Raw genomic sequence first — 25,316 nt, forward strand, 5'->3', positions numbered from 1 at the left:
CCGGACCAATCACAGCTCGTTCTCTCCCTTACAGCACCCGCCTACTCAGCACCCCATTGGACGACTAACGCGCTTCGCCCTACAGCGCTGTGGCCCAATCACAATCCGCTCTGAACAGGATGTCCCCGCCCCGCCAGCATCCCATTGGTGCCTCCGCGCTGTCAATTCCCCTCCCCCCATCGCCTCGTCTGCTCCGCGGGGATAGAGAGGCCCAATCCCAGCCGCTCTAGCCGCAGAATACATAGCGCGGGGCTATTGCGGCAATCAGGGCCGCGCCTCTCTGGTACTGTAGGGGGCGGGGGCACCCCCCCCTCCCTCTATGGGTGGCCTAGCTCTGGCCAAAGGGGATGGGGGGTGGCCTGGTTAGGGCCTATGGCCTCAGTTTCCCCAGGATGGCCTAGGGTAGGCAAGCATGGCCATGGGGCAGCTTCCACGGTTAATGGCATTTCTAGTGCTGGGGCGCTCTTCCCTTCCTCCCCAGCCCTGTGTCCTACAAGAACCCCACTGAGTGGAGCCAAGCAAGACAGAGCCTTTCAGTAAATTGGGGGCAGACTCCTTCTTGCCCATGCAGCCTGCCAACAATTTAAAGCAATTGTTACTTCATGCGGTCTTGGCATGTCAAATTGTTGTGGCCCGTGGCACAGCGGTGAGCTTCACCCTCAGAGAGTAAACCAGGTATAATTCCAACATGAAGCAGCTGCTTTCTTGATACCCAGGAAACATTACCAATTGGCTTCTGTTATTAAATAGCCCATGATCCCCACAGAATTCTGCATTTCAAGAGTTATAGATACAAATGCCATATTTGGTCTAGTAGTAAAAGGATGCTAGCATATACTATTATAAAGTTTTACTAATAGTGTTGAATGCTTTCCTTCACTTGTTCAGAAAGTTGGCAGCCCTGTAAGAGGGAAGTTAGAGAAGTGTTTGGTTTAAAAAAAAAAAATTACTAAGAAAGAAAAAATAAACAGGCATAGCCCACAGCAGAGTGTAGTTTACCAAACAAACCATGCTTCTGACATATATTTGCCCTGAAGGACATAATGTTTTAAACAGATAGACAGTGCCTGGCTATGTTGAGTTTCAAATAAAATCTAGCCCACCAGATATCCTTATCCTGATAAATAAGAAACATCCTCAGCAAGGCCACAATCTAGCAATGATCTTTATATTGCAGTACGTCTGTATCAACATGAACCCACACGGATTTCTGCCTACCTACAGCTCATTGTAGGATTGAGGCCAAAGTTGTTCTTTGTGCTCCAGGATGGGTATAATTGGCTGGGATCTAGGCAGATGGAATTCTGTGAATACACACCCACTATAAAGTTGTCACAGATCTCTCCAACAAAATAAATAAATAATAACTACTCCATCTGTATCATTGTAGAGGAAAAAACAGTTTGGGGACTGGGTCAGGATGTTCATACAAAATCCAACATCTTCACCTTTAAGGGTGAAATGCAATGCTGTGGAGAAATGTACACTTACAAAAATAAGATTTCCAAGCAAATAAGCAAACCCTTGCTTCAACGGGAAAATAAGGAGGAATCCAACAGAAAGCCATGTAAACGCCTAGTAGCTATGCTAGTGATTTAAAGAAGTCCTGATTTGTGGTCATAATACAGGGGTTAAGCTTTATTCAAATACTGTTTTCTATCTAGTGCTTTATATTTTTAGTCTCTCAGAAATTTTGTTAAACTATTAAGATTAATTTCTAACCACTTATTTTAGCCTTTTTCTTTATTTCTCTGGGGACTGCAGAACTCTCTCCCTGCCTGTATTGATATTTTTGCTGAATAACTATATTGTATATTCTTACCTGGATGCAGAAGAATGAGAGGTTTAAGACTTAATTTTTGGCATCAATTTATCTTGGCATGGAGTCACATTTAAGACTGCATATTGCTACATATATCCAGGGGATGTCACTTTACAGCCAAAACACCAGGTGTCTTCACTCTGGTTCACGTATGTTATACTTTATTAGATCACATTGAAAAGAAGCAGCACCAACTACAGAATTGTAATTATTAGATTCTTACCTTAGAAGCAATGAATCCTGATATCCCTTATATCTTAATCTGGAATTACAATTTGTTTATGCATCTATCTTCCAAACATATACACACCTATGTAACTTTTACGCATGTGAGTAGTCCACTGAGTTTAACGAGTCTACTTATGTGAGTAAAGATACTCGTGGACATAAATGTTTGCAGGATTGAAGCCTTACTGTGTAAATTAATGTAGAATACAATGCAAAATGCATCCCAAGTATTTAATGACCAAACTATTAGTGACACCACCCAATTCCCAAGCAATCACTTGCCAGCCAAATTCTGAGTGACATCCCATGATTATTATTGATCCATCTCTTTGTGTTAACTATTAGCTGCTGGGTATTAATCAATCATTAACACTAGTAAGAAAAACTATTACACTTACCAGAGCACTGTAACCCTGCACAAAAAATAGCTATTCTCATTAACATGTGAGTATATTGAGGAGTAACTAAAGTTCAAATTTGAAATGGTTTTTTAGTATAATTTTCATTTCTTCAAAACATCTGAAGATCTAATGAAGCTCATTAATTAATACAATTTGCTCTGCAGAAGGAGGTTATATTGGCTGCAATTAGGTTAAACAAATACCCTGCTTGGGGGCATAACGTAGGGCTTGGAGAGGTAGAAGAAGATAATTCTCACATGAAGAGCTTTGGGGCTGGAACCATGGGTTATGAAACAGTAGAGGAGCATGAGGAAGATGTTCACAGAGAGGTTGAAAGAAATGGTGTTGTATATTTCCAAACTGTGGGTAAGTTTTGTGTTTATTAAATTCTAAGAAGGAAAGTGGATGGTAGACAGTTTCTGTAAGGGGGACTAAAGTAAATGTTTCTGAAAGTAGGTGAGGCTTTTCTCTCTTAAAAAGGGATATGTATTTACTCAGATTCCTGATCTCCTATTCTACGTGGCTACAAAAATGACTAGGGGTATGGAGTAGCTTCCATAAGAGCAGAGATTTAAAAGACTGGGACTGCTCATCTTAGAAAAGAGATGAGTAGGCAGTGGAGGGTATAATAGAAGTCTATAAAATCATGAATGGGATAGAGAAAGTGAATAGGGAAGTGTTACCCCTTCACATAACACAAAAACCAGGGGTCACCTAATGACATGAATAGGTAGCAGGTTTAAAACAAACATAAACAAGTACTTCTTCGCACAATGTACAGTCAACCTGTGGAACTCCTTGCCAGGGGATGTGATGGCCAAAAGTCTAACTGGGTTAAAAAAATAATTAGATAAGTTAATGGGGGATTGGTCCATCCTTGACTGTTAGCCAAGGTGCTGAGGGACGCAACCCCATGCTCTGGGTGTCCCTAAACTTCTAATTGCCAGAAGTTGAGACTGGATGACAGGGGTTGGATGACTCAAAATTGCTCTATACTGTTCATTTCCTCTGAAACATCTAGCATTGGGCACTGTCGAAAGAAAGGATGATGTGCTAGATGGACCATTGGTCAGACGTAGTATAGCCATTCTTATGTTTTTGTATTACCTTTAGTGAGTGAGGATCCTAGAAAATCATAGCTCTGCAAAGATGTGACTAGGGATAGGTTTATATTGCTTATGTGCACCTAAAACCAAATTTGTATTGTATGTCATTCAGAAAGTCAACTGGAAAGAGCTAGTTGGGTAGCTGCAAAGGAACTTTCATTATTTCCTGTGAAAATTCTAGCGCAACTGGTAATGGCCTATCATCTAGGTTCCAGAGCAGTTGAAGCCACGTTATAATAAATCAAAAACTAAAGTAGGAGAGGTATTAGAGTTTAAACCAATCTCTATTAGGGATTAGGATGAGATCTCCAAGGAGGGCAGATTATCCCAGTTCTGTCTTCCATGGGTTTTTTTTGTGCCTATCTTTGAAGCATCTGATACTGGCCAGTGTGCAAGATGGTACAGGACTAGATGGTTCATGGGTCTCAGCCACTATGGCAATTCCTATGGATTCATAAACTTTTTCATAGTGCAGACTATATCTTAATAGACAGCGTGTCTCAGATTTCCCTCCTGTTTACAATCACGCAATCTCTGTGGCAGCTGTTTATATGAAAAACTAGTATTAGGAAAGTATGTATGAATTTAAATGAACAGGCACCATGTGCTCAACTAGTTCTGTGGGCCAGTGGTCTGTACATCACAGGTTGAGAACTGCCATTCTATGGAATGGGACACTGAAAAGCCAAGTGTGGAAGGACTGGAAAGGGCAGGAAAATCCTGCTTTTCTGTACAGGGGGAGAAGGATGATACAGTAGGTAAGGCATTCACCGAAGACTTGGAGAAACCTGGTTTCAATTTCCCACTCCATCACATGCTTCCTGTGGACTGTGGGTAAAACACTTAGCCTCTCTGTGCCTCAGTTCCTAATCTGTAAAATTATATAAATAAATACAATAGCACTTCCCTACCTCACAGGGGTATTGTGAGGATAAATACATTAAAGATTGTGATGGTGCACATAAAGTACCTGAGATGGAAACATGGCACAAAAGGACCCAGTTGATTCAGACCAATGAAATCAATAGAAAATCAATCATTAATTTTAAAAGAAATTCCAGAGATGTTTCTGGTTAAGATGTTACCTGTTGCTCACTACTCTAGCACAGAGCGTTGTGCCAGCACATGACAGCCAGAAAATGAGTGCCAATGCAAATGAAAGTGACCCAGACTTTTAAGTGCCAAAGCTGAGGGATGCTAAGTGATCCACATCATTTATGACCCAGTTCATTTTATTTCAGTTTTGATAACCTAAGATGTTAACAAGGTGAGGTCTTAATAAAAAAAAAAAAAATTCAACATGAGCTGTTCTCCCCCTCCCCCCCAAAAAAAAGTTTGGGGCAATTGGGGGGGATGTAGCTTTCCAGTGTGTGCGCCCAGGGCGTGGGGAGGTACTTGCAGAAAGGTATTTTTTGGAAGAAGTGTATTTGGGGATATTGGGGGGGGGGTTGAAGAGGTATTTTGGGTATGGTGGTTTGGCGATATTTGGGGGGGGTGAGTTTTATGGGATGGGTATTTGTTTTTTTGCAGAAGGTGGGTTTTAAGGCAGGGGTATTTAGTGGAGGGGTCTGGGAGTATAAGGGGAGGGTTGGGTTTTAGGGAGGAGGGGGCATTTGGGTTTTGTGAGGAGGGATTATTTGGGTCTGGGGTGGGGTGGACACTGGGGGATATGTGGGGGTATTTAGTGGAAAGGTTTTGTGGGGAGGGGTTATTTGGGTCTGGGGTGGGGGTGGGCACTGGGGGATAGGTAGGGTTTGGGGAGGGGGTATTTAGTGGAGGGGTTTGGGGAACAGAGGGTTTTGTGGGGAGGGGTTATTTGGGTCTGGGGTGGGGGTGGACACTGGGGGATAGGTAGGGTTTGGGGAGGGGGTATTTAGTGGAGGGGTTTGGGGAACAGAGGGTTTTGTGGGGAGGGGTTATTTGGGTCTGGGGTGGGGCTTGGGGAAGGGGTATTTAGTGGAGGGGTTATTTGGGTCTAGGGTGGGTTTTAGGGAGGAAGCAGTGGGGGGTCGGGATGGTGGGGTTTGGGTGGTGGGGAGCAGGCCGCAGTTCCGTGCACCGGGCCCCCACACAGCTGCCCGTCCGGGCTCGCTGCCGGGTTTAAAAGGCCGGAGGAGGGGCCGGGGACGCGCGCGCGCGCACACGCACGCACAGAGGACGCTCGCCGGCCCAGGTGACGGCGTGCGCGCCCCCGCGCGGCGGGAAGAGGGCGGGGCGAGCGCGAGCCCGGGAAGGCCGCTGGGTTGGCCTCCGAACCCTGCTTCTCCAGCGGCGCGCGCGACCCCGACCGCGAAAGGGGGGTTTCGCGCGCGTCCCCGCGGCGGCTTCGGGGGCGCGCTCCCGGACCCGCGCCGGTTCCTGCTCGGGCTCGGTGGCACCGCAGAGCGGATTGTTTGTGCCGCCGCCGCCAGGAGCCACCCGCGCCCGGCCCCGCTCCCCCCAGCCCCGCCTCGCTCCGCTCCCGCCCCCCACCCGCACCCCGTTCCCGGTACCGACCCCACCCGCAGCCAACATTCCCGAGATCAAGCGATACGCGGCGGCGGCGGGGCCGGGGGCGGCGGGGCCCGGGGCGGCCGGGGGGGACCGCAGCGAGGCCGCCGCCGCCGCCATGGAGGCGCTGGGACCCGGTGAGCGGCGGGGTGCCCGGGGGTGGGGTGAGCCCCGGCTCCCTGGGGGTCTCTCCTGGGGGTGACTTCTGCCTGGGGGGGGGGCTGGCTCCGGGGGGGGGTAGCTTCCTCCATGGGGGGGCTGGCTCCTGAAAGTGGTGACGTCCTCCTCTGGGAGGTTGGGGGCTCCCAGGTGACAGGGGGTGGAGGGTTGGGTGGTCCCCAGGTGGGTGGTGCTGGGAGGGAGGGAGGGAGGGGGGGGCTTGGCTTCTTCCTGGAGCGGTGGGGGTTGATTCCTGGTGACACTGGGTCCTGAGGAGGTTGGGGGGCTTGGCTTCCTTTGCTTCAGGGGGTGCCCAGCCCCCTGGTGGGGGAGAGCCCAGGTTTCGCTGGGTGCTGGTGTGTACCCTTAATCAGAGGCCTGTCACCCTTGCCCTCTCTCCAGGCCCCACATGTTATGGGCCCCTATCTGACTAGGGACACATAGCTCTTTATTTGATGATATCCTTGCTCTTCTCAAGAGTACTTTAAATGCATGAGGGAGGGGAAAGGAAGTTGTTTCCGCCTCCTGAGTCCAGGAGGTCTGGCACCTGATGCCAACAAACTGTGTGCTGTGCTTTAAATCCAGTTATTTTTTTGTGTCGGGTGTATTCTGATATTGAGTAAAGACATTGGACGTATTACTAGCAGTGACTGATTCATAGGTGGGCGAAGGAACCTATGAAAATTTCCATTCCCCCTCTAAGTTCTGCCCACGGTAACTTTCCAGCCAGAGTATTTTCGCCTTCTCTAAATGTTTTTTGCTGCAGCGTGTTTAATAATTTGCTAACTACATTGCAATGTGTGGTTAACCCTGTCTGCAGCTCTTAGGCCTTTCACAAATCAGTGATACTTTCTGTTCTATACTGTTCAGTTGAGTATTTCCTAAGAAATATATAGTGGTGGTGTTGTTGTTGTTTTTTTTCCTAATAAGAATAGGCCATGCTATTAAAAATGCCCTGAATGTAGTGATGGTTTCATTCCACTGCTACATGTGTAAGTAACAAATTGGGATATGGTTGTGGGAGGTTATTGCCTGGTCAGTGTAGAGGTCTCTCTGGCAGAGGTGTTACACTTAGTCTGGTTTCATGTCAGTATCTCAGCGAGCTGTCACTTTTAAAGAGGAACTTAAATGGGTTGCTAAACTTTACCAGCAGATTCACTATACACTCAAAACTTTCTGCATGACAGACAGGCCACTCAGTCTGCTATAGGAGTTTTTCTACGTAGACATACTACAATATGATTTGACTTCGTAAAAATGTAGATGAGTTAGTGTGGAATATAGCCTTAGCCAAGGAAGTTACTTGATGGGAAAGAGGAGCAGTAGGGTGATAGGTTTGAAAATTGGCGTACACATTATGGTTGCAAATAAATTGCATGATGTCATAAAAACATGCCTAACTTTTGAAGGTGGGCCATTGTAGAAAGAGTTTTGACTAAATCTTGAGACTTACCTGGTCATTAAAACAAAAGCTGTTGGTATATGACGAAATGTCACCTTTTATCGGATGCGGAACTTGGTGAGTATTGTCACATGAGATAATGGTTAAAGATTAAAATGTGTGCAAGAGGTATTTCTTGACCGAAGAATGTATACCTACACCTAGGTTCTAGAATAGGTTCTAGGTCCTAGCAAGTTGATATTTTCAGGAACTCTGCAAAATCTACAGCAATAAGTTATTGATCTGAAGACCAAATCTATCCTCATTAATTCCGCGTCTTGGGAGATGTTTTGAAAGATCACGGTTATAGGTGTTACTTTGAATGTTTACAATCTGTTAATCAATGTGTGATGCAGTATAAATTCACACATTTCCAAGAGGTCCTCTTTCATTTGTGTCAAACTGCTTCCCCTCGGAGGGGTACCTTGGTTATAGGCTGTTAACACATGGCAGGAAAACTAGAGCAACAGTGTGGGATACAAATATTTCATCCTAGTGAAGTTAAAGGGACAAAATTAAAATTATGGAAACAAATTATATAAATTGTAGTGAAGCCCTGGTTTCAGATGGACAATAGCATTTAATTTACTACTTTGTATCAGAAAGAATAAGAATGATTATAAAGAGAAGATGTACAGTAATATTAACCTCCTTTCTTGACAACAAATGTCTGGAATTGTTTCGATTCCTAATTTACAAAACTTCCAAATATTGAAGACGGTAAATGGGTAAATATAGTTGGTCATTTAATCTCTTTTAGCAGGTCAGTGCCCACAAAAGCTATACTGCTTCAGATTAATTAGCACAGGATTAATGGATCATCTCCCTAGTATCCAAACAAGCACAGCAAACTTCGATTGCCCGCGATGATTGATGCTTTTTAACTTTTTAAAAATGAAACTGTATCCTATGACAAGCTACCCTTAAATTAAAATAAATAAAAATATTTATACAGGTGCAGTGCCAGTGGGGCACATGGCGTGTTTGATATCTAGTAAGACAAACGCTGTGCCTCAAGGAAGCTGGTGTGCTGTTCTCCTCAACTTTGGAGAATTGATATATCAAACGGACTACATCTACTTGGAGTATCACCCTCTAAGTACTTTAGCACTTAAAATAGTTTGTTTGACTATTAACACTAATCTATAAATAAAAATTGGTAATTTAGTGGAGACTTAGAAGTCTTCCTATAAAACAAAGGTATTTGGCTTCTTGGGATTTAGTCTTGCATGCAAAAGTTTTACTGCATTTCTAAGGTTTCCCGACATGTCTGTTTTCCTCCCCGCCCAATGGGATAAATTCAGACCCTCTGTTCGTCAGCCCTTTGACTGAAAGGGACACTGTCAGCTTAACATTTTGTCAGGTAAAAAAAGCTTTTGAAGCAGCTTCAGTTATTAAATTTCTCCTAAGTTATCCTACCAATTTTTGTGGCTTTAAAGTCGTGCTTTTTATTTTTCAAACGTTTTTCTCTCCTTTGTTGCTATGCAAAAGACTCAAGCATGGAAAGCTGCCTACACAAGTGGGATCATGAAATTGTGACTACACAGAAGGCTGTCAAATGCACAAAATAAACTGAAAAAATATTTTTTTAATTCAGTCACTTCAGTTCAAGTGTTTAAACAATAGTGAGTTTTAAAAAAATCAGACACATTTGACTTTCAAATAAGAGTTCCTTTAAATTATGTAACATTTCAGTTCTAACTTATATCTTTGAGGAAACGGGCAAAACATGACATTGCCTAATTTGAGTTCAAATATGTCTTCCTTCTTGAAGCCTCTGCAAATGTTCTCAGTAGAAATAATTAAAACCCAGATTTTTATAAGCAACCATAACCCATTCTATTAACAAGACATGGATGTCTTTACACTAATAATTTTGTTGAAAACATTTTACTCTTACTGTTTCCTTACTGTTTCTCTTCCTTTAGGGGAAACTGTCCTCCTCACTCCCATCTTTGTGTTGGAATTTGAAATTGGCCTGAGCTTTGTTTACATTGAATCGCATTTCCCGGTTAGCATGTAAACAGCATAGCATTTTTTGTGGTAGTGGAAACCACAATATTTTTTGTCAGTACTATATAAAAAAGGTATTTTTAATTTATATTATAGAATAAAAAACTCTTCACCAATTCCAGATACTATCAATTTTCAGATAAAAATTGGACCTCTAATCACTTGATCATGCCAAGAATCCGTCATTAAATCCTGACTCTGAGCATAATACATGGAAGCCTGTAATGGACTTAATTATAAACTCTCTATTATTCACTAATGATACTATACGTGGTGATGAGTATATATAGTATACAAAAGACTAAATTCCATCACAGGGCTTTGACTTCATAAATCATGTTTACAAAAGTAGATTTCTTACATACTGCTGTAATTAGTTTGTGTTTTGGGTACATGATTCTGTTCTTCATGAAAATCATTTAGAGCTGTTACAAGGCAATGGAGCCACTAAGGAGCACTTTCATTTGTAAATCTTGCAACCTGGGCAAGGCACTTCAGACTTCGTTCCCTCGTCTGTCATAAGGAGCCTTCAGTTGAATTACAGTCCTATCTCCAGTTGGGAGGACGTTGTGTTACGTGATCATTTATTATCTCAAACTTTTTTCTTTGACTTTCACAGGGCCCCCAGCCAGCCTCTTCCAGCCGCCCCGCCGCCCCGGCCTGGGAACTGTTGGGAAACCCATCCGTCTCTTAGCCAATCATTTTCAGGTGCAGATCCCTAAAATTGATGTTTATCACTATGATGTAGATATCAAACCAGAAAAGCGGCCCCGAAGAGTGAACAGGTAAGGATGGCTTAATAAACACTAAAGCAGCCTCAATTTAAGGAAACTCTACTTTTTAGCAGGTCTCCAGCTGCTGTCAAGTATAGTTTTATCTATGCAATGTAGGTAATAGTTGCCAATTTAGGGCTCCTAGGTGCTGTGGAAAAACAAATTGTATCCTATTCTCAGAGAAAGCTGTATTCAAAGCTTTTACAGTTGGCCTGTAGATGTAGAAAACATTGAGAAATATGTTGTAGGAACAATCCTACACTGGTCTCCCAGTGGGCCAAATAGTTTTTTCTGTCTATAATTTAACTAATGGTGGAATTTTGGTAGCAGCCATTTGTTCTTTGGATCACATTTTTGTTCTCCATTCTGCACGTGTGTTTGCCCTGTGTCTCTGTTCAGGGGCTGCTGGCAACTTGGGTAGGTGCAGAATCAAGTGCATTGTTGTCTCTGATAGCAACCGGTTTCAGGCTTGAGTCCAGTTATGGCCAATCATAACAACTTTGCTAATGCATCACTGAATTTGCCTATTCTTCAAACTAATCTATTGAACAATGCCATTCCTCTTTAGGGAGGTGGTAGATACTATGGTGAGACACTTCAAGATGCAGATATTTGGTGATCGGCAGCCAGGATATGATGGCAAAAGGAACATGTACACTGCACACCCATTGCCTATTGGGAGAGATAGGGTAAGTGTTGTAGTAGACAGCTTTAATCTTCCAGTGACGTGTTGCAGTACCAACACTGCAATACCATGTATCGTTTATGAAGTGTGCTGGGATAAAAGGTGCAATAGAAAGCAACCTTACAGTTAGTAGTATTTGAAAACCAAGGGGCAATAGGAATTGTATGAAATCCAAGGATCTGGGTTCTTCAGTGGACTCTTTTCCAAGAGCTCTTGTGTTTGTGAACTTGGCCTCGACAGTGTAAACCAACACACTGTGGTCTGGAGGCTGCTAAGACAGATCACACTTCTTGGTGTAAATTTTTCTCAAAAAGGTTGTTAAAACCACTTAAAGGGCAATACTGTTAGCTGCTTGACTGTTGAATGACCTTTACATTGTATTTTGCAGCAAATGTGCTGTTCTGGTTCAATTGGATTTGTTTAGGCAAGTCCTAATATAGGAAAGGAGTGCCAGGGGGCCAATATGCTCTAGCGCCAGCTAAACTAGTTGCTGCCAGGCCTGGTTTTAAAGTTCAGAACCAAAACAAAGAACAGTTTTCTACACTAGACTCTCAATTTTCCCCCTCATCTATTTGAAGACAGAGGCTTCTGTAACTCACTTCCTCTCTACAGACGTATGGTCTCATAGTACAAATCATTAGTTATACATGTTAATTTACTTATGCTAGCAATTTACTCATGTAAATTTACTTGAGTAAATCCAAGGCAAGAAACATTTTCATTAAAACTGAAAATTTGAGTAGAATCATTAGGTTCTCTTAATATTCGGTTTTCTAAGACTTTCAACAGAAGATCAACTTGTCTGCCTGATGATGTGATTTATTTTATGGTCGTACCCAAAGTCCTAAACTTGGAGTGGAACACAGTTCTGCTAGGTGCTATCCAAAGACACAGGAAGACAGTCAACTGCTTAATCAGAACAGACTAAAACACACTTTAAAAGCAAAGAGTAGTGTGGAAACATGACATACAAGCAAACTGATCTGGCTGATGAGACACTTGACTTGTTCTAGTTCCTATTTTTAAATACATTTTTATTAATGGTGGCAGAGGTATAGAGAAGGGAAATAGCAGAAGAAGGTGAGGTAAATAGGAACAAGGGAGGAGGGGGAAGGAAGTTGAGCACAGAGTGTAATGTAGCATTTATGGATCAACAGTTACCAGATATTTCAGATGCTTCCTTTTGTTTCTCACAACAATATCAAGGAAGTTAGTGGGCCTCTTTAAATTTACTCTTTCTGAGGATAAACATTAACAAACTGTCACCTTCCAGTCAAGCCTTATGTTTACAACTCCGTAATTTTCAACTGAAATATTTTAGTGTGTCCTAGTTTTTAATAGTATTGGTAGATAGAAATATATACCAAAACTTCCAGATTTGGGTGACATCTGTGTAGATACTCAGTTTTCTGGAGAAAATAACCCTACTTTACTCTCTGTTCTGAGGACCAGATTACTGGTGGCACACTGCCACGTGAGGGAGACCCTGTAGACTAATGGTAGAAGACAGTACTTTTCAAGTAGAGTGCTCAACTTCTGGGGAGGAATACTTTGCATCCCTCATAGATCTTTGATTCCCTTGGTGATTAATTGTGGTGTTGACTGGTTCCCGAGGAAGTTCAATGCATTGACTTGAAGACTAGAGGTTAACATACCTTTACTGTGTTGTTATGGACACAACCAGCCTCTTCCTATTAATTCTTCGGGACAAAAAGTGGATGACTAATCATAGCTCTCTTCTTAAGTGCTTTGGTGTCACCCTATTAACCTCCAGTTGAAGATAATGGCTAATACAAACAGAACCTCAGAGCAGATTCTTGGTGTGACTAAATTACCAGGTTTCAAACTTCTCTATGCAACTACTCGTGTTTGCTGTAGAATTCCCTTAAATTATTACATCCTAGTTGAGAAATCACCTGTAGACTCAAAGCAAGTCCATGAGAATGAGTGTTGCTTAGTGTTGCGCTAGGATATTGAGTCTGTTAATTTATGTTTGTGCTGCATCTGCTCTGATTGTTTAGGTGGATATGGAGGTGACACTCCCAGGTGAGGGAAAGGACCAGACGTTTAAAGTGTCTATTCAGTGGGTGTCAGTGGTCAGCCTTCAGCTGCTTCTGGAAGCTCTGGCAGGGCATTTGAATGAAGTTCCTGAAGACTCCGTACAGGCACTTGATGTAATCACACGGCACCTTCCCTCCATGAGGTGGGTACTTTTGATTGCAGGTTTCCTAATCAGTCTCCGCTTGAATCAATCTGTTAAAGTGATGCCTATTTGCCGTGGCTCCAAACTTAAACTATACTGCTGCAAAAGGGGTGAAGGGATCTGTTGTGTGGTTATTTTTCGTTGTTGTTTTTTAATACATTTTTGATACATGCGTTAGAAGAAATATGGTCTGCCCCATGGGACCTACATATATTAGGACTTGAACTTTTGGGAACCAAGGGAATACAATGAAAGAAAGAATCTAAGTGTTAACTCTTCCTGTTTCATCAGGTACACCCCTGTGGGCCGTTCCTTCTTCTCTCCTCCTGAAGGTTACTACCACCCTCTGGGAGGAGGCAGGGAGGTTTGGTTTGGATTCCATCAGTCGGTCAGGCCTGCCATGTGGAACATGATGCTCAATATTGATGGTATGCAAGAACTTCTGTTTTTAATGGCATAAGAAAGTTCCTTCTCCCCCTACCTTCACCTCCTCTAGACTAAATATCCTGTCTTTCTGTTCTTAGTATCGGCGACTGCTTTCTATCGTGCCCAGCCTATCATTGAGTTCATGTGTGAGGTCCTGGACATTCAGAACATCAATGAACAGACCAAGCCTCTTACAGACTCCCAGCGTGTTAAGTTTACCAAAGAAATCCGAGGTAAATGCATAGTTTAAAACTGCTGGTGCAAAGTATTGGAAGCCTGTGAGCATATTAAATTGTGCTACCAGAGTTCACAGGCTGCAGACCCTGGAAACTGGCTTATTCCTTGTCACTCATCTTTTCCAGTTGAAAGTAAATCTTAGAGGTGGTAATAGGTTGACTGTGTCTGATTTTTATTTTGGTGGCTTTTGTCTTGGGTTTTCAGGTCTAAAAGTAGAGGTTACCCACTGTGGCCAGATGAAGAGAAAATATAGAGTTTGCAATGTTACCAGGCGACCAGCGAGCCATCAGACGTATGTACACAATATCTTCTATAAAGTGAAAGCTATTGGAGATGCTAAGTGGCTTATTTCTACAAGGGTAGCTGGCTCAGGAGCCATATGGCTTTTAAAAGAACTCTTAATTTTGAGACTGATTGGAACAATGACTGTGGATTTGGGCTACAACTGTACTTTCTCCACACGATGAATAATTAGAGAGCTGCCTTGGCTTTTAAAATGTCTCTAAAGCCATAATTTTTTTAACTTGGCTTTAAGTCCAATGCCCACTGAGAAACTATTTTATACATACGTTTACATAAAGAGAAATAATAACTCTAGAAAATGGGCATTTTCAGGGCTTTCAAATATATGCTCCATATCACTTTTTAAAAAGAATTAACCACTTAATTGTGAAGCGTAATCAAAGCAGTGCATTTTTTTTAATAGGTTCCCTCTGCAGCTGGAAAATGGACAGGCTATGGAGTGCACAGTAGCTCAGTATTTTAAGCAAAAGTACAGTCTGCAGCTGAAGTATCCTCACCTTCCGTGTCTCCAAGTGGGACAGGAACAGAAACACACTTATTTACCACTTGAGGTAAAGGAGACTGGTAACTTTTAACTGGCACTGCATTGTGACTTACACGCCTTGTTTCAGAGGCAATAAACCATCCCTAATTCTGTTGCTGTGTAGGTATGTAACATTGTGGCAGGCCAACGATGTATCAAGAAGCTAACAGACAATCAGACATCAACTATGATAAAGGCGACTGCAAGGTCGGCACCAGACAGACAGGAAGAAATCAGCAGACTTGTGAGTAGCTGTAGTTCAGCTTTATGGAAAATAGCCGTAAGACTTTCCCTTTCCCTTCAAATGTTTTTTGATAGAAAATTTTCAAGTTTTCACCATAGATGGGTTTTGTGTATATCTTTCAAATGGTTTCCATTGGAAAATTGTAGCAAAATCCATAGAATTTCTGATCCCTTTAAGGTACCTGTGTGAATAAGCAGACTAGCCAAGAATAGAAGAAACGGAAGAGACTTTTTTTCTCTTTTAATATAAGCCCGTGGTCCCCAAACGTTTCCGCTCTCACCCTCCCCTTAGCAGTAATAGACTGTGTCTGCGCCCCACCTCCCCATGCCAGGAGTGGAGTCATGGCCAGGCTGGGAGCAGGGGCCACAGCTGCAGGCAGGGCCGGGGCAGAGCGGGGCTAGGTGGCACTCCCTCTCAGCCCCCTCATGGGGGTTGGTCTGGGCCCTGCCAAACACCCCTGGACATTTCTCGATGCGCCCCACAGTTTGGAGACCACTGACGTAAGGGGATATGGCTTGAGCCACTCTGTGCTTATTGTTCTAATAACAACCACCTGAAATACTATGTATGGTTATGATGATGATCTCCAGGTGAAGAGCAACAGTATGGTAGGTGGACCGGATCCGTATCTGAAGGAGTTTGGCATTGTGGTCCATAACGAAATGACAGAGTTAACAGGCAGAGTATTGCCAGCACCGATGCTGCAGTATGGAGGCCGGGTGAGTTCTTGGTATCTATTGTAAAATAGCTTGTTGTTAGAATCAGACTTATGAAGCATTGGTGGGTATTTTGTAATTTAAAAGTTCACTTCTGCACAAACCTATAGAGAATATTGTTCACTGCCTTATCAACCTGATCATAGTTTTTAATTTTTAAGTTGTCTTTGTCTTTATTTAGAACAAGACTGTAGCTACACCAAACCAGGGTGTTTGGGACATGAGAGGGAAACAGTTCTACGCTGGCATTGAGATTAAAGTTTGGGCTGTTGCCTGCTTTGCACCTCAAAAACAGTGCAGAGAAGACTTGCTCAAGTGAGTATGTTTGTGCTACCAGCAGTTACGAAGAACATGCACCACACTAGGATGGTATAGATAATATTGAGCCCTGCCTTAGTGCAAGGAACCGGACTAGATGACCTATTGAGGTCTCTTCTAGTCCTACATTTCTAGGATAACTTGATGTGAACACATCTAACACAGTAAAAGCAGGAAATCCTTGCCTTTAGTAGCTTAAATATTTGCAATGTGAAGGTGGGGAATAACCAAGTCTGTAACCTGAATTGGTAAACTGTTAAACTAGGAAAAGGATTAAGGTGCTTATATTGCTGTTGAAATGCTATCTTTGGAGAAGACGACAACCGTGTTTATACCTCTGCTTTTTTCCTCTCACTGCCTGCATTTGGCCTATGTTTCTCTTCTGATGACTGGTCCCTTTGTTTACCTGACTTGCTGCTCATGGTTGATCAGCTTCCCAATCAACATGTACTCCTTCCCTCTTCTCCAAATAACCTACAAAAGTTCTAAGTTTCATCTTGGTTCATATCCATACAGGCTTTCGGGTGGTGTACTCTTGATGCCAGAGAGTCCGAGTTAGGCTATCCTTCATGTTGTAAAGCACTGTAGTAGTGCAGAGAGCAGGATGTACTTATTGAGCTATTCAGTGTTTGTGTAATGTTCTACTGAACTCACTTCTTACACAGTTCAAATGTCTTTATTTTTAGATATAAACGAAATGCATTATTAACATTGTGTCGCTAAACCAGACTGTTAACTGGTTAGTACCGTTAATATATATGGTACTTTACAGAACATAGAATAGACATTGTCCTTTGTTTTCTCTGTTAATATTACACGGAAGTACTAAATTTTTGAGGGTTTTGGCGCTTCATTTTAGGGATTCAGGAGGGGAAGGAAGATCACTAGAAATGTCAAACTGTTTAGGATTCGATTGTTACAGAGGACCGGCTTAAAACTGCAAAAGCAAGGAAGCTGAGTATCTGGAGAACCTTGCTTGACTAACTGTATTTTCAGTATTTCAGTGGTTTCAGACAATGGCTACTTTAAATGTATGTGCTGGAGTATTTCTGCTCACAAGAGCTGTGCAATATAAGGGTCCAGTGGAGTTGGTCATGTTGGGGGGGATTTAAGATAGCTACTTACCTACTTCTGCAATACACAAAATGAACACAACTAAATGTTTAATGAGTCTGTTCCTTTGGTAATGTTGAACTCTCTCTCCTTTGCTTGGTACAGACAGGTGTTTGAGGCATTACATCTCCATTAATGCACTTATAATAGTACCTGCAGCGCCAATAATTCCTTGTCCTTGTGTACATTATATATTTCATGTGCTTATCGGTTCTGTGCGCAATGACGCAGGGTTAGCTGATTTTGGAACAATAACTGAATTTCCTGTGTGTGCATTTTAATTTTAACTGTAATTATTGCATTAAGTTGCTATTTAACTTCTTGCTGCAGGGTCAGTTTACAGAAGTCATTTCCTGTCTTAAACTGTTGGAGATAGTAGTATTGCTTTGGGCTGTTTAATAATCACTGAGTTTTAGTGGTGGGTGTAGTGATTTGATGATAAAGGAAAATCACACCAAATAAACTGTGGCTTTTGTTAATGTGAGACTCAAATGTGACTGTCTGCATGCAAAACTCCTGTTGACGTCAGAGCGTTACCTGTGTGTAAGGACTTCAGGATAAGCCCCATTATTGCTAAGCCAAATTTCTTCAGTCATGCCAAAGGCACCTGTCCTAGATGAAGTATCTATGGCTGATTCAGGTTTCTAAAATTGTGCTCATGTAACTCATGTGGCTGACAGGACATTTGAACAATTGCGGTGTGTGAAGACATGAAAAGTTTCTCTTCAGTCAAAACTAGAACTGTGCTAGTGAAGGTCTAAGTTGGGTATAATTTAAAGAGAATTTTAGCAGTATAAAACTAACCATTCAATGGAATAATGTAGAAGATAACGTGCCCAGTTGCCAGAGGACTGAAACTGTGTGGACTGATTTGCCAAAAGCTACTACTTCATTTGTTTTATAGGAGTTTCACAGACCAGCTGCGCAAGATCTCCAAGGATGCGGGGATGCCAATCCAAGGCCAGCCATGTTTCTGTAAATACGCACAAGGCGCAGACAGCGTGGAGCCGATGTTCAAACACTTGAAGTTGACCTATGTGGGTCTGCAGCTCATAGTAGTGATCCTGCCTGGAAAGACACCTGTGTATGGTATGGAAAGGAGATTATAAAGTTAGCTCACTGTACATCATCTGTATTTAAAGGTGCATAATGATGAGATGGGTAAAGAGTAGCAATGCCTTTTTCTGTGATGGGTTTTTTCTAGAGGTTGGTTAATATCTCACTACTTTTGTACAGATATAGTTAGAGTGGACTCTCATTCACTGTCGAATCTTGACCTACTTTTCAAATGTCTTACAAGCGGGAGGTAGGGGAGCATTGATGCTTCTGATAATCAGAATCACCTTGCTTTTCTGTTGCAGCTGAGGTTAAGCGTGTTGGTGACACTCTCTTAGGAATGGCCACGCAGTGTGTTCAGGTGAAGAATGTGGTAAAAACCTCACCCCAAACTCTGTCCAATCTTTGTCTGAAGATAAATGCAAAGCTTGGAGGGATCAACAATGTGCTTGTACCTCATCAAAGGTTAGATCAAATTTAAAGCTTTAATGAAGGCTTAACTTAGCAGACCAAAATAATCATTTTGCCTACTTTTTAATAACTAAAACGGTACCTTTCCAAACAATGGGTGGGTTAGAAATCTTCTATAGATGTTGATGCTTTTGTATTAAATGGGACAAATGATCATGCCTTCTGTTTTTAGAACTGAAGCTGCACAACACGCTATTTTATACATTGTACCTTAGGCTAAAGCCTGCCTCAGGTTTCAGACTTGTCCAGCAATGTGGCTGAAAAGGAGACAAAGGGTTGGAGTAAAATAAAATGAAAAGATGGGAGAGCTCTAAAATTCTCAAGTCCCATCAGTGTTGGTCTTCTATTAGCACATGACCATTTTCTGAATTGCATTGGGAATTGTCACCCGTCTTGTGACGACATGTTTTCACGTCTACTTCTATAACCAATAATATATAGTAAACTGTCTAGACATACAGTTTGATGGATGACTACATCCAAAATTGTCCTGAAGCAAGAAACCTATTTTTCTTGCTGCTTGATTACATATGGAGCACCTAGTCAAAGTGGCTATGATTCCTGATTAGACACCTGTTGTCTTTATCACAGACATCACTTAGCTCTATAGTAAACTGGAAAGCCTGTTCTATTGCTCATTTCCACTAACCTCCCTGAATAACCCCCACTCTCTGTCTGTCCATTCCTGCTTCTGTGTCCTGATCCTTCCACCTTCCCTTCCAAGTATCACCTTAAAAACACACTTCTTCTGTGAGGCCTGTAAACACTAGTTCTTCCCTTCTTGTGGTGCTCTTCTAATAAGTGAGAGAAAGTGGGGAGGTGAGTGAAATTGTGGCATATTAAACTTCATCTTTCAGCCACCTGCACCACCTCTCCCCCCCCACCCCCTTTTTTCTTTTTTGGTGCTTCTCTTTCCACTTCCCTTGTCTGTTCTCTCTAGATTGCAAGCTGTTTGGGGGCAGGGACTCTCCTGTATAAAATACCTGGCAAGTTTTCAGTTCTTAAGGATATTTCAGATCTACTTGTCTAATCTTTCCTTGTCAGATGACTTGCTACTTTTAACTCTTTTCCTTCCTTGCTTTTTGACTAAGCCTTCTTTAATTGAACAGGCCCTCTGTGTTCCAGCAACCAGTCATCTTCCTGGGAGCAGATGTCACTCACCCTCCTGCTGGGGATGGAAAGAAGCCGTCCATTGCTGCTGTGGTAGGCAGTATGGACGGCCACCCTAGTCGCTACTGTGCTACAGTGCGTGTGCAGACCTCCCGTCAGGAGACTTCCCAGGAGTTGCTGTACAGTCAGGAAGTGATCCAGGACCTGACTAACATGGTACGAGAGCTGCTGATCCAGTTCTACAAATCTACTCGGTTCAAGCCCACACGGATCATTTACTACAGAGGAGGAGTTTCAGAGGGACAGATGAAACAGGTATTTTCTAATGACATTTCTTTGGGGTTCAATGAAGTCTTGCCATTGAGAATCTAAATGGTCTTGGCAAATGAACCCTACTGGAGGGGAGAATCCGTAATGGATGGCACCCTGGCACGCAGGGCAGCCTGAGCTCGCCTTTATCTACATCAGCTGTTTAGATTCTTACAAACATTTCTGCTCAGAGTGGCTTGATGGTGCTAAGCTTCAGTTTTGAAACACCTAGACCCTGTAAAACCAGAGGCTTGAATCTTGTGAACATCAAGACAGCCCTTTGTACAGTACTTGGGGAAAGGTAGACTGAGTGCAGGTGATCAGATCTGGAAGCCTTTGGGGTGAGAGACTCTCGACAAGAGGTCTTGTCTGCTCCATGCGGGTGCTAAAAATCCAGTCCTGCTTTCTGGAGAGCTGGGTTTGCTCTGGATTACTCAAGGTTAAAGTTCTCCTCCTTTCCATTGTGAGTGAAATATTGTGGCTAATAGACTGCCACCCTCCACCCCAGAGATGGCTCTGTTAGTGAGGCTGTTTTATAGCTACATAAATACACTATCGGATCCTTTTGGGGGTGAATGTAAATGTAAGGTAAATTAGTTGATCAATTCATACCTTTAAACTCTACAGGTTTTGGTTTTTTTTATTAAATCATATTTCCTGTAAGTCTCTAGAAATTTAAGGTAAGAATGAGGCTTCTTAATCAAACGTGAAGGACAAGGGTTTTTTTTTAGCAATCTTCATATAAGCAACATTTTAAATTTTCCTTTTGTTTTCCCCCTTAGGTGTGCACACAATGAATTGTGCTTTGAATTGTACTGTTGTGAAATTACACCTGTTCAGAGAAACCAATGAGAATACTGTCCTGCATACTGAATTCATCACTTGTACTTCTAGGTAGCTTGGCCAGAATTGATTGCAATCCGGAAGGCCTGTATCAGTTTGGAAGAAGATTATAGACCAGGAATAACCTACATTGTTGTGCAGAAAAGGCATCACACTAGACTCTTCTGTGCTGACAAAACTGAAAGGGCAAGTAATGTTGCCTACACAAGTGGAGGAATTGTGTAGCAATGTGAGAACAGCTGGCTTGGGGTGATGTCCAGTTAGTGGAATGATCCTACTCTGCAGTAAGCAGTGTTTCTAAGCAAATCAGGCTCTTGTGGCAGGGTGATTCTTGGCACCAAATTGGGGGTCTGGAAACTTGCCTACTTTGTCTCTAAATATGCGTGAGTCTTGTTCACATCACCAAACTGCCATCTCTTCTCAGGGAAGTTCCTGGGCTTAAGATTGCATGCATATAGAATATCAGGGTTGGAAGAGACCTCAGGAGGTCATCTAGTCCAACCCCCTACTCAAAGCAGGACCAAGGCCCAACTAAATCCCCAAATCCCTAAATGGCCCCCTCAAGGATTGAACTCACAACCCTGGGTTTAGCAGACCAATGCTCAAACCACTGAGCTATCCCTCCCCCATTGCAGGTCCCAGGGAGAGGGTCTGAGCAGGGGTAGGGTTGGGAAATTAAACTTTCAGTGAAAGCTTGTGATGTGCCTGGATTATCCAGTTTTAGGCCTACTCTCACCTATAGTTATAATAGTGCTACCAACAGCCCTGTTTAAGTATATACTGACTGGCATGGGCTTTTTCTGGGGCCACATTTTTACTGTTAAAACTGCTCAAGTCTAGGAGGCTAGGTACATAGAGGCATTTATAGCAAGGTTCCCAGAAAATGACCTGCCACATTGCGAACATCATTTAATCCTTAGTGTGGAAAAGACCTTAGTACTTCCTCACTTTCATGAGCACTACGTTCACTAGAAGCTTAAAATAAGTCCATCCTGGTCACATGCAGAAGTAAATGTACTAATTACAATCTTTTTCCAAACAGGTGGGTAAAAGTGGTAATGTACCAGCGGGGACTACCGTGGACAGCACCATCACACATCCCTCTGAATTTGACTTTTACCTCTGTAGCCATGCAGGAATTCAGGTAATCTTCAATCTGCACTAGACTTGTGCTGTTGGGAGCTGTTGTCACTCACAGATAACAACAGCATCTGTTTACAGTTTGAGCAGACTTGCAGTTCTATCAGTTTTATTTAACACATGAAGAATCAGTGCTAAGATTCTGATCTGTCACTTGGATATAAATATCTCTAGAATGAATGATACTGATTCAAGAAGTCTAGAGCTCCATCTGCCTTAGATTGATATAATCCAGTTAAACATGTATTTGCCTCCTTCACCAGGGTACCAGCCGCCCATCTCATTATCAGGTCTTGTGGGATGACAACTGTTTCACCGCAGATGAATTGCAGCTGCTAACCTACCAGCTGTGTCACACGTATGTCCGCTGTACAAGATCCGTCTCCATTCCAGCTCCTGCATACTATGCCAGGCTGGTAGCATTTAGGGCAAGATATCATCTTGTAGACAAGGATCATGATAGGTAAGGAGTGAAAGGGTTCTGTCTCTTTACAGTAGACTGTTTAACATGTCTAAAAAGATCTGTTTTACTTGTAAGTGAAGAATAAAACTCTTCTTCCTTTCCCTTTATACCAGTCACTGATTTGAACTGGCCTTCTGTGTGAAACAATTTGGTGGGTTCTCAGTCTAGTCCTACCTCAAATAGCAATGTCTGACAGTGTTGAGAGGCTAAGAATTAATTTGGAGCATGGAGACCGCTTCCCCCTTCTGGAGGGATCCCAGTTAACAAGTTCAGGGGCAGGCAATTTGGCAGAGCAGTGCTCTGTACCTGCCCTGTGCATAGATAGCAGATGTAGGTCTCCAGGATTGTCAGTCCATCAGTAAAGTCACTAAAATAACATTTTAAAAATTTAGCCTTTCTCAGTAGACTGGATATGCCTCAAAAAGCCAAACTATAAAATGTGGTGGTTAGTTCTTAACCATCCATTTAAATAAAATAGAGTGTGTAACAGTCATGGGAAGAACTGAAGCTGAGGTCAGAAGAGTCTTTATTACAACACACTTATGTGTTTTGGTGTTGGGTGTTTTTTAAATCATTACTCTTTCCATTAGTGCAGTGTGAGCTTTTTTCCAGTCTTCATTATGGGAAAAAAAAATATTGTTCTTTATGTAAGTTTGAAAATGTAACTCCACCATTCTGCCTCCCTGTGCCCTTAAATGGGTTTGTATTAGAGCTACTGCAGCTAAAGCACTGTAGTAGAAAGTTAGGGTTTCCTTCTCTCCAGCTCCTTGTGCACTTGGGAGGAATCATAAAACTGAGTTTCTGGTGACTCTTGTTCACAAAAGATCCCTTAGTACTTTTCAGGTGGTGCATTTGAGGCAGCATTGGTCAGAAGATGTATAGGTCCAAATGCCAGGAATGCCTCTAATCCAGGTTTAGTATGGACTCCGTCAGGCTTTGGGCAAGTCACTTCACCTCTGTTTTCCCATCATTACAAAGGAGATACTTAGCTCACAGGTGTTGGTAGGAATTAATGTTGGTGAAGCACTTTGAAATCCTTGGATGAAAGGTGCTGTAGAAGTGGCGATTGTTGGACTAAAATGGAAAGACTTACGTACACTATACTAATGGAGGGCTCCTCCTTGCACTAATCTGTATGATCAGCTACTGGCCTGAGTTAGTGCTCCAGGACCAGACTATCCCTGTAGCCAGAGATCGCAGGTACAGAACCTTGAGAAATGAACTGTTTAAGTGTGTTTGTTTTTGTCCCATTGTACATAGCCCTCTAAATGTGTCTACATCTTTACAGTGCTGAAGGCAGCCACGTTTCAGGACAGAGCAATGGCCGGGATCCCCAGGCTCTGGCAAAGGCAGTGCAAATCCACCATGATACCCAGCATACAATGTATTTTGCCTGAGTCCATCTGGGAAGACGAGGCAGAACCGGCAACCCACGCAGTCCTGAAATGTTTTGAACGCCTACTGCTTATAGCTAGGGCTCAGTTTATTTCAGACTGCGTACTACCAGCAGCTCTGAACAGTCGCACTGAATCTACACTTCACAGCAATGTCTGATGCACCAACACAATTGAGCCATTTGTTTTGTTGTTTTAAGTAATAGAAATTCATGAACTGTCTTTTCTGATGCATTGGACTGAATTTTTACCTCAAAGCGCAAAAGGCCGATCATCCTGAAATTTTTAAAAGACTTGGCATGAAAGATTTTTATTGAATATTTTGCTAGCTATGGTTTTTAAGTTATCTCCTCATCCCACTAGTTTATCAAGATGACTAATTCCCTTTCTTCATGCACTGCTTAGTAAGTATGCATATTATGGCAAAACATTTTACTCCAATTCAATTTAACCATTCTATTGTGTGGGGCCATAGATTTTTTTTTTTTTTATGGAGATTTTAGATTTCACTACTGTAAATGCCTTTTAACAAACATTAACTTTCACAGGCATTGCAGTGTTTTGTCAGTTTTACTAGTTCTCTTTTTAATCTCTGCAGACTTGGGCTGCAAAGCAATTGCACTATACTGCGGATTCAGCTAGGTGGTTCTTGTTCTGTGAATGTGTAACATAACCAGATAGTGATGCCTGGCAGCAGGTTTTAATTATGATGGTTACAAATAATACTGCCATGATATGGTAACAAGTACTGAACCATTTCCCCTTCTAAAAATGAGAAAATATTTAAAAAAAATTAGCTTTTAGATATTTTTCAAACTTTTACAAAAGTGCCCACTTTATGCTGCTGTGTGGTTTGATAAATCTAGGTGATTTTAAAACTTTTCTCATAGAAGATTTAACTTTGGCAATAAATGTTTTTTTTAAGCCCCCCTGACAGTGTAAAATTCTAGCTGAGGATTGTGCATGAGTTTAACCAACCTTCTTGTGTCGTTTTCTGAACACACAGTTTGGCAGTTTCTGAAACTAATCAGAAAAGACGCACTTCCATGGGTTTTTTTTTTTAAATAATTATTTTTAACTGTTTTATATTCACTGGTGTCCTGTCTACCACTTTTTTTATAAGCTTGGAAATTGGGTGTTATATGTAGGAAAGGCTTGCCAATCTGTACAGTTCTAAGTGTGTTGTGTGACAATAGCAACCTGAAGACTGGTACCAGCATTTTAATTCTCTCTCTTCTTCCCTCCCTTCCCCCCCCCCCCCCCCCCGCCCTGGAAATCTAGGTTGCTCACACAATTGCATTCAACAGCATGTTTAAAAAGTGTAAATCA

The 25,316-nt window shown here is 42.4% G+C and overlaps 1 protein-coding gene across 1 annotated transcript; it reads left to right on the forward strand.

The window, feature by feature from the left end:
* The first annotated feature begins 5,792 nt into the window (after positions 1-5,792).
* On the forward strand, positions 5,793-25,236 carry AGO4 (argonaute RISC component 4). Its single transcript, XM_054012078.1, has 18 exons — positions 5,793-6,184; positions 10,280-10,445; positions 11,002-11,122; positions 13,140-13,321; positions 13,613-13,749; positions 13,846-13,980; positions 14,189-14,276; positions 14,691-14,838; positions 14,935-15,054; positions 15,645-15,773; positions 15,952-16,085; positions 18,106-18,290; positions 18,563-18,722; positions 19,838-20,153; positions 21,042-21,176; positions 22,033-22,134; positions 22,394-22,593; positions 23,882-25,236. The coding sequence occupies exons 1-18, from the start codon at positions 6,166-6,168 to the stop codon at positions 23,988-23,990; spliced, it is 2,586 nt and encodes an 861-aa protein (XP_053868053.1). The 5' UTR covers positions 5,793-6,165; the 3' UTR covers positions 23,991-25,236.
* The last annotated feature ends 80 nt before the right edge of the window (positions 25,237-25,316 follow it).

This window comes from Malaclemys terrapin, chromosome 22 (genome assembly GCF_027887155.1).
Source record: "Malaclemys terrapin pileata isolate rMalTer1 chromosome 22, rMalTer1.hap1, whole genome shotgun sequence".
Taxonomy (NCBI): domain Eukaryota; kingdom Metazoa; phylum Chordata; order Testudines; family Emydidae; genus Malaclemys; species Malaclemys terrapin.

Excerpts from the sequence above, each read along its gene's own strand:
- AGO4 (XM_054012078.1), top strand. Across the intron at positions 11,123-13,139 it reads TGCCTATTGGGAGAGATAGG|GTGGATATGGAGGTGACACT; the intron begins GTAAGTGTTGTA and ends CTGATTGTTTAG. Across the intron at positions 15,774-15,951 it reads TGCTGCAGTATGGAGGCCGG|AACAAGACTGTAGCTACACC; the intron begins GTGAGTTCTTGG and ends GTCTTTATTTAG.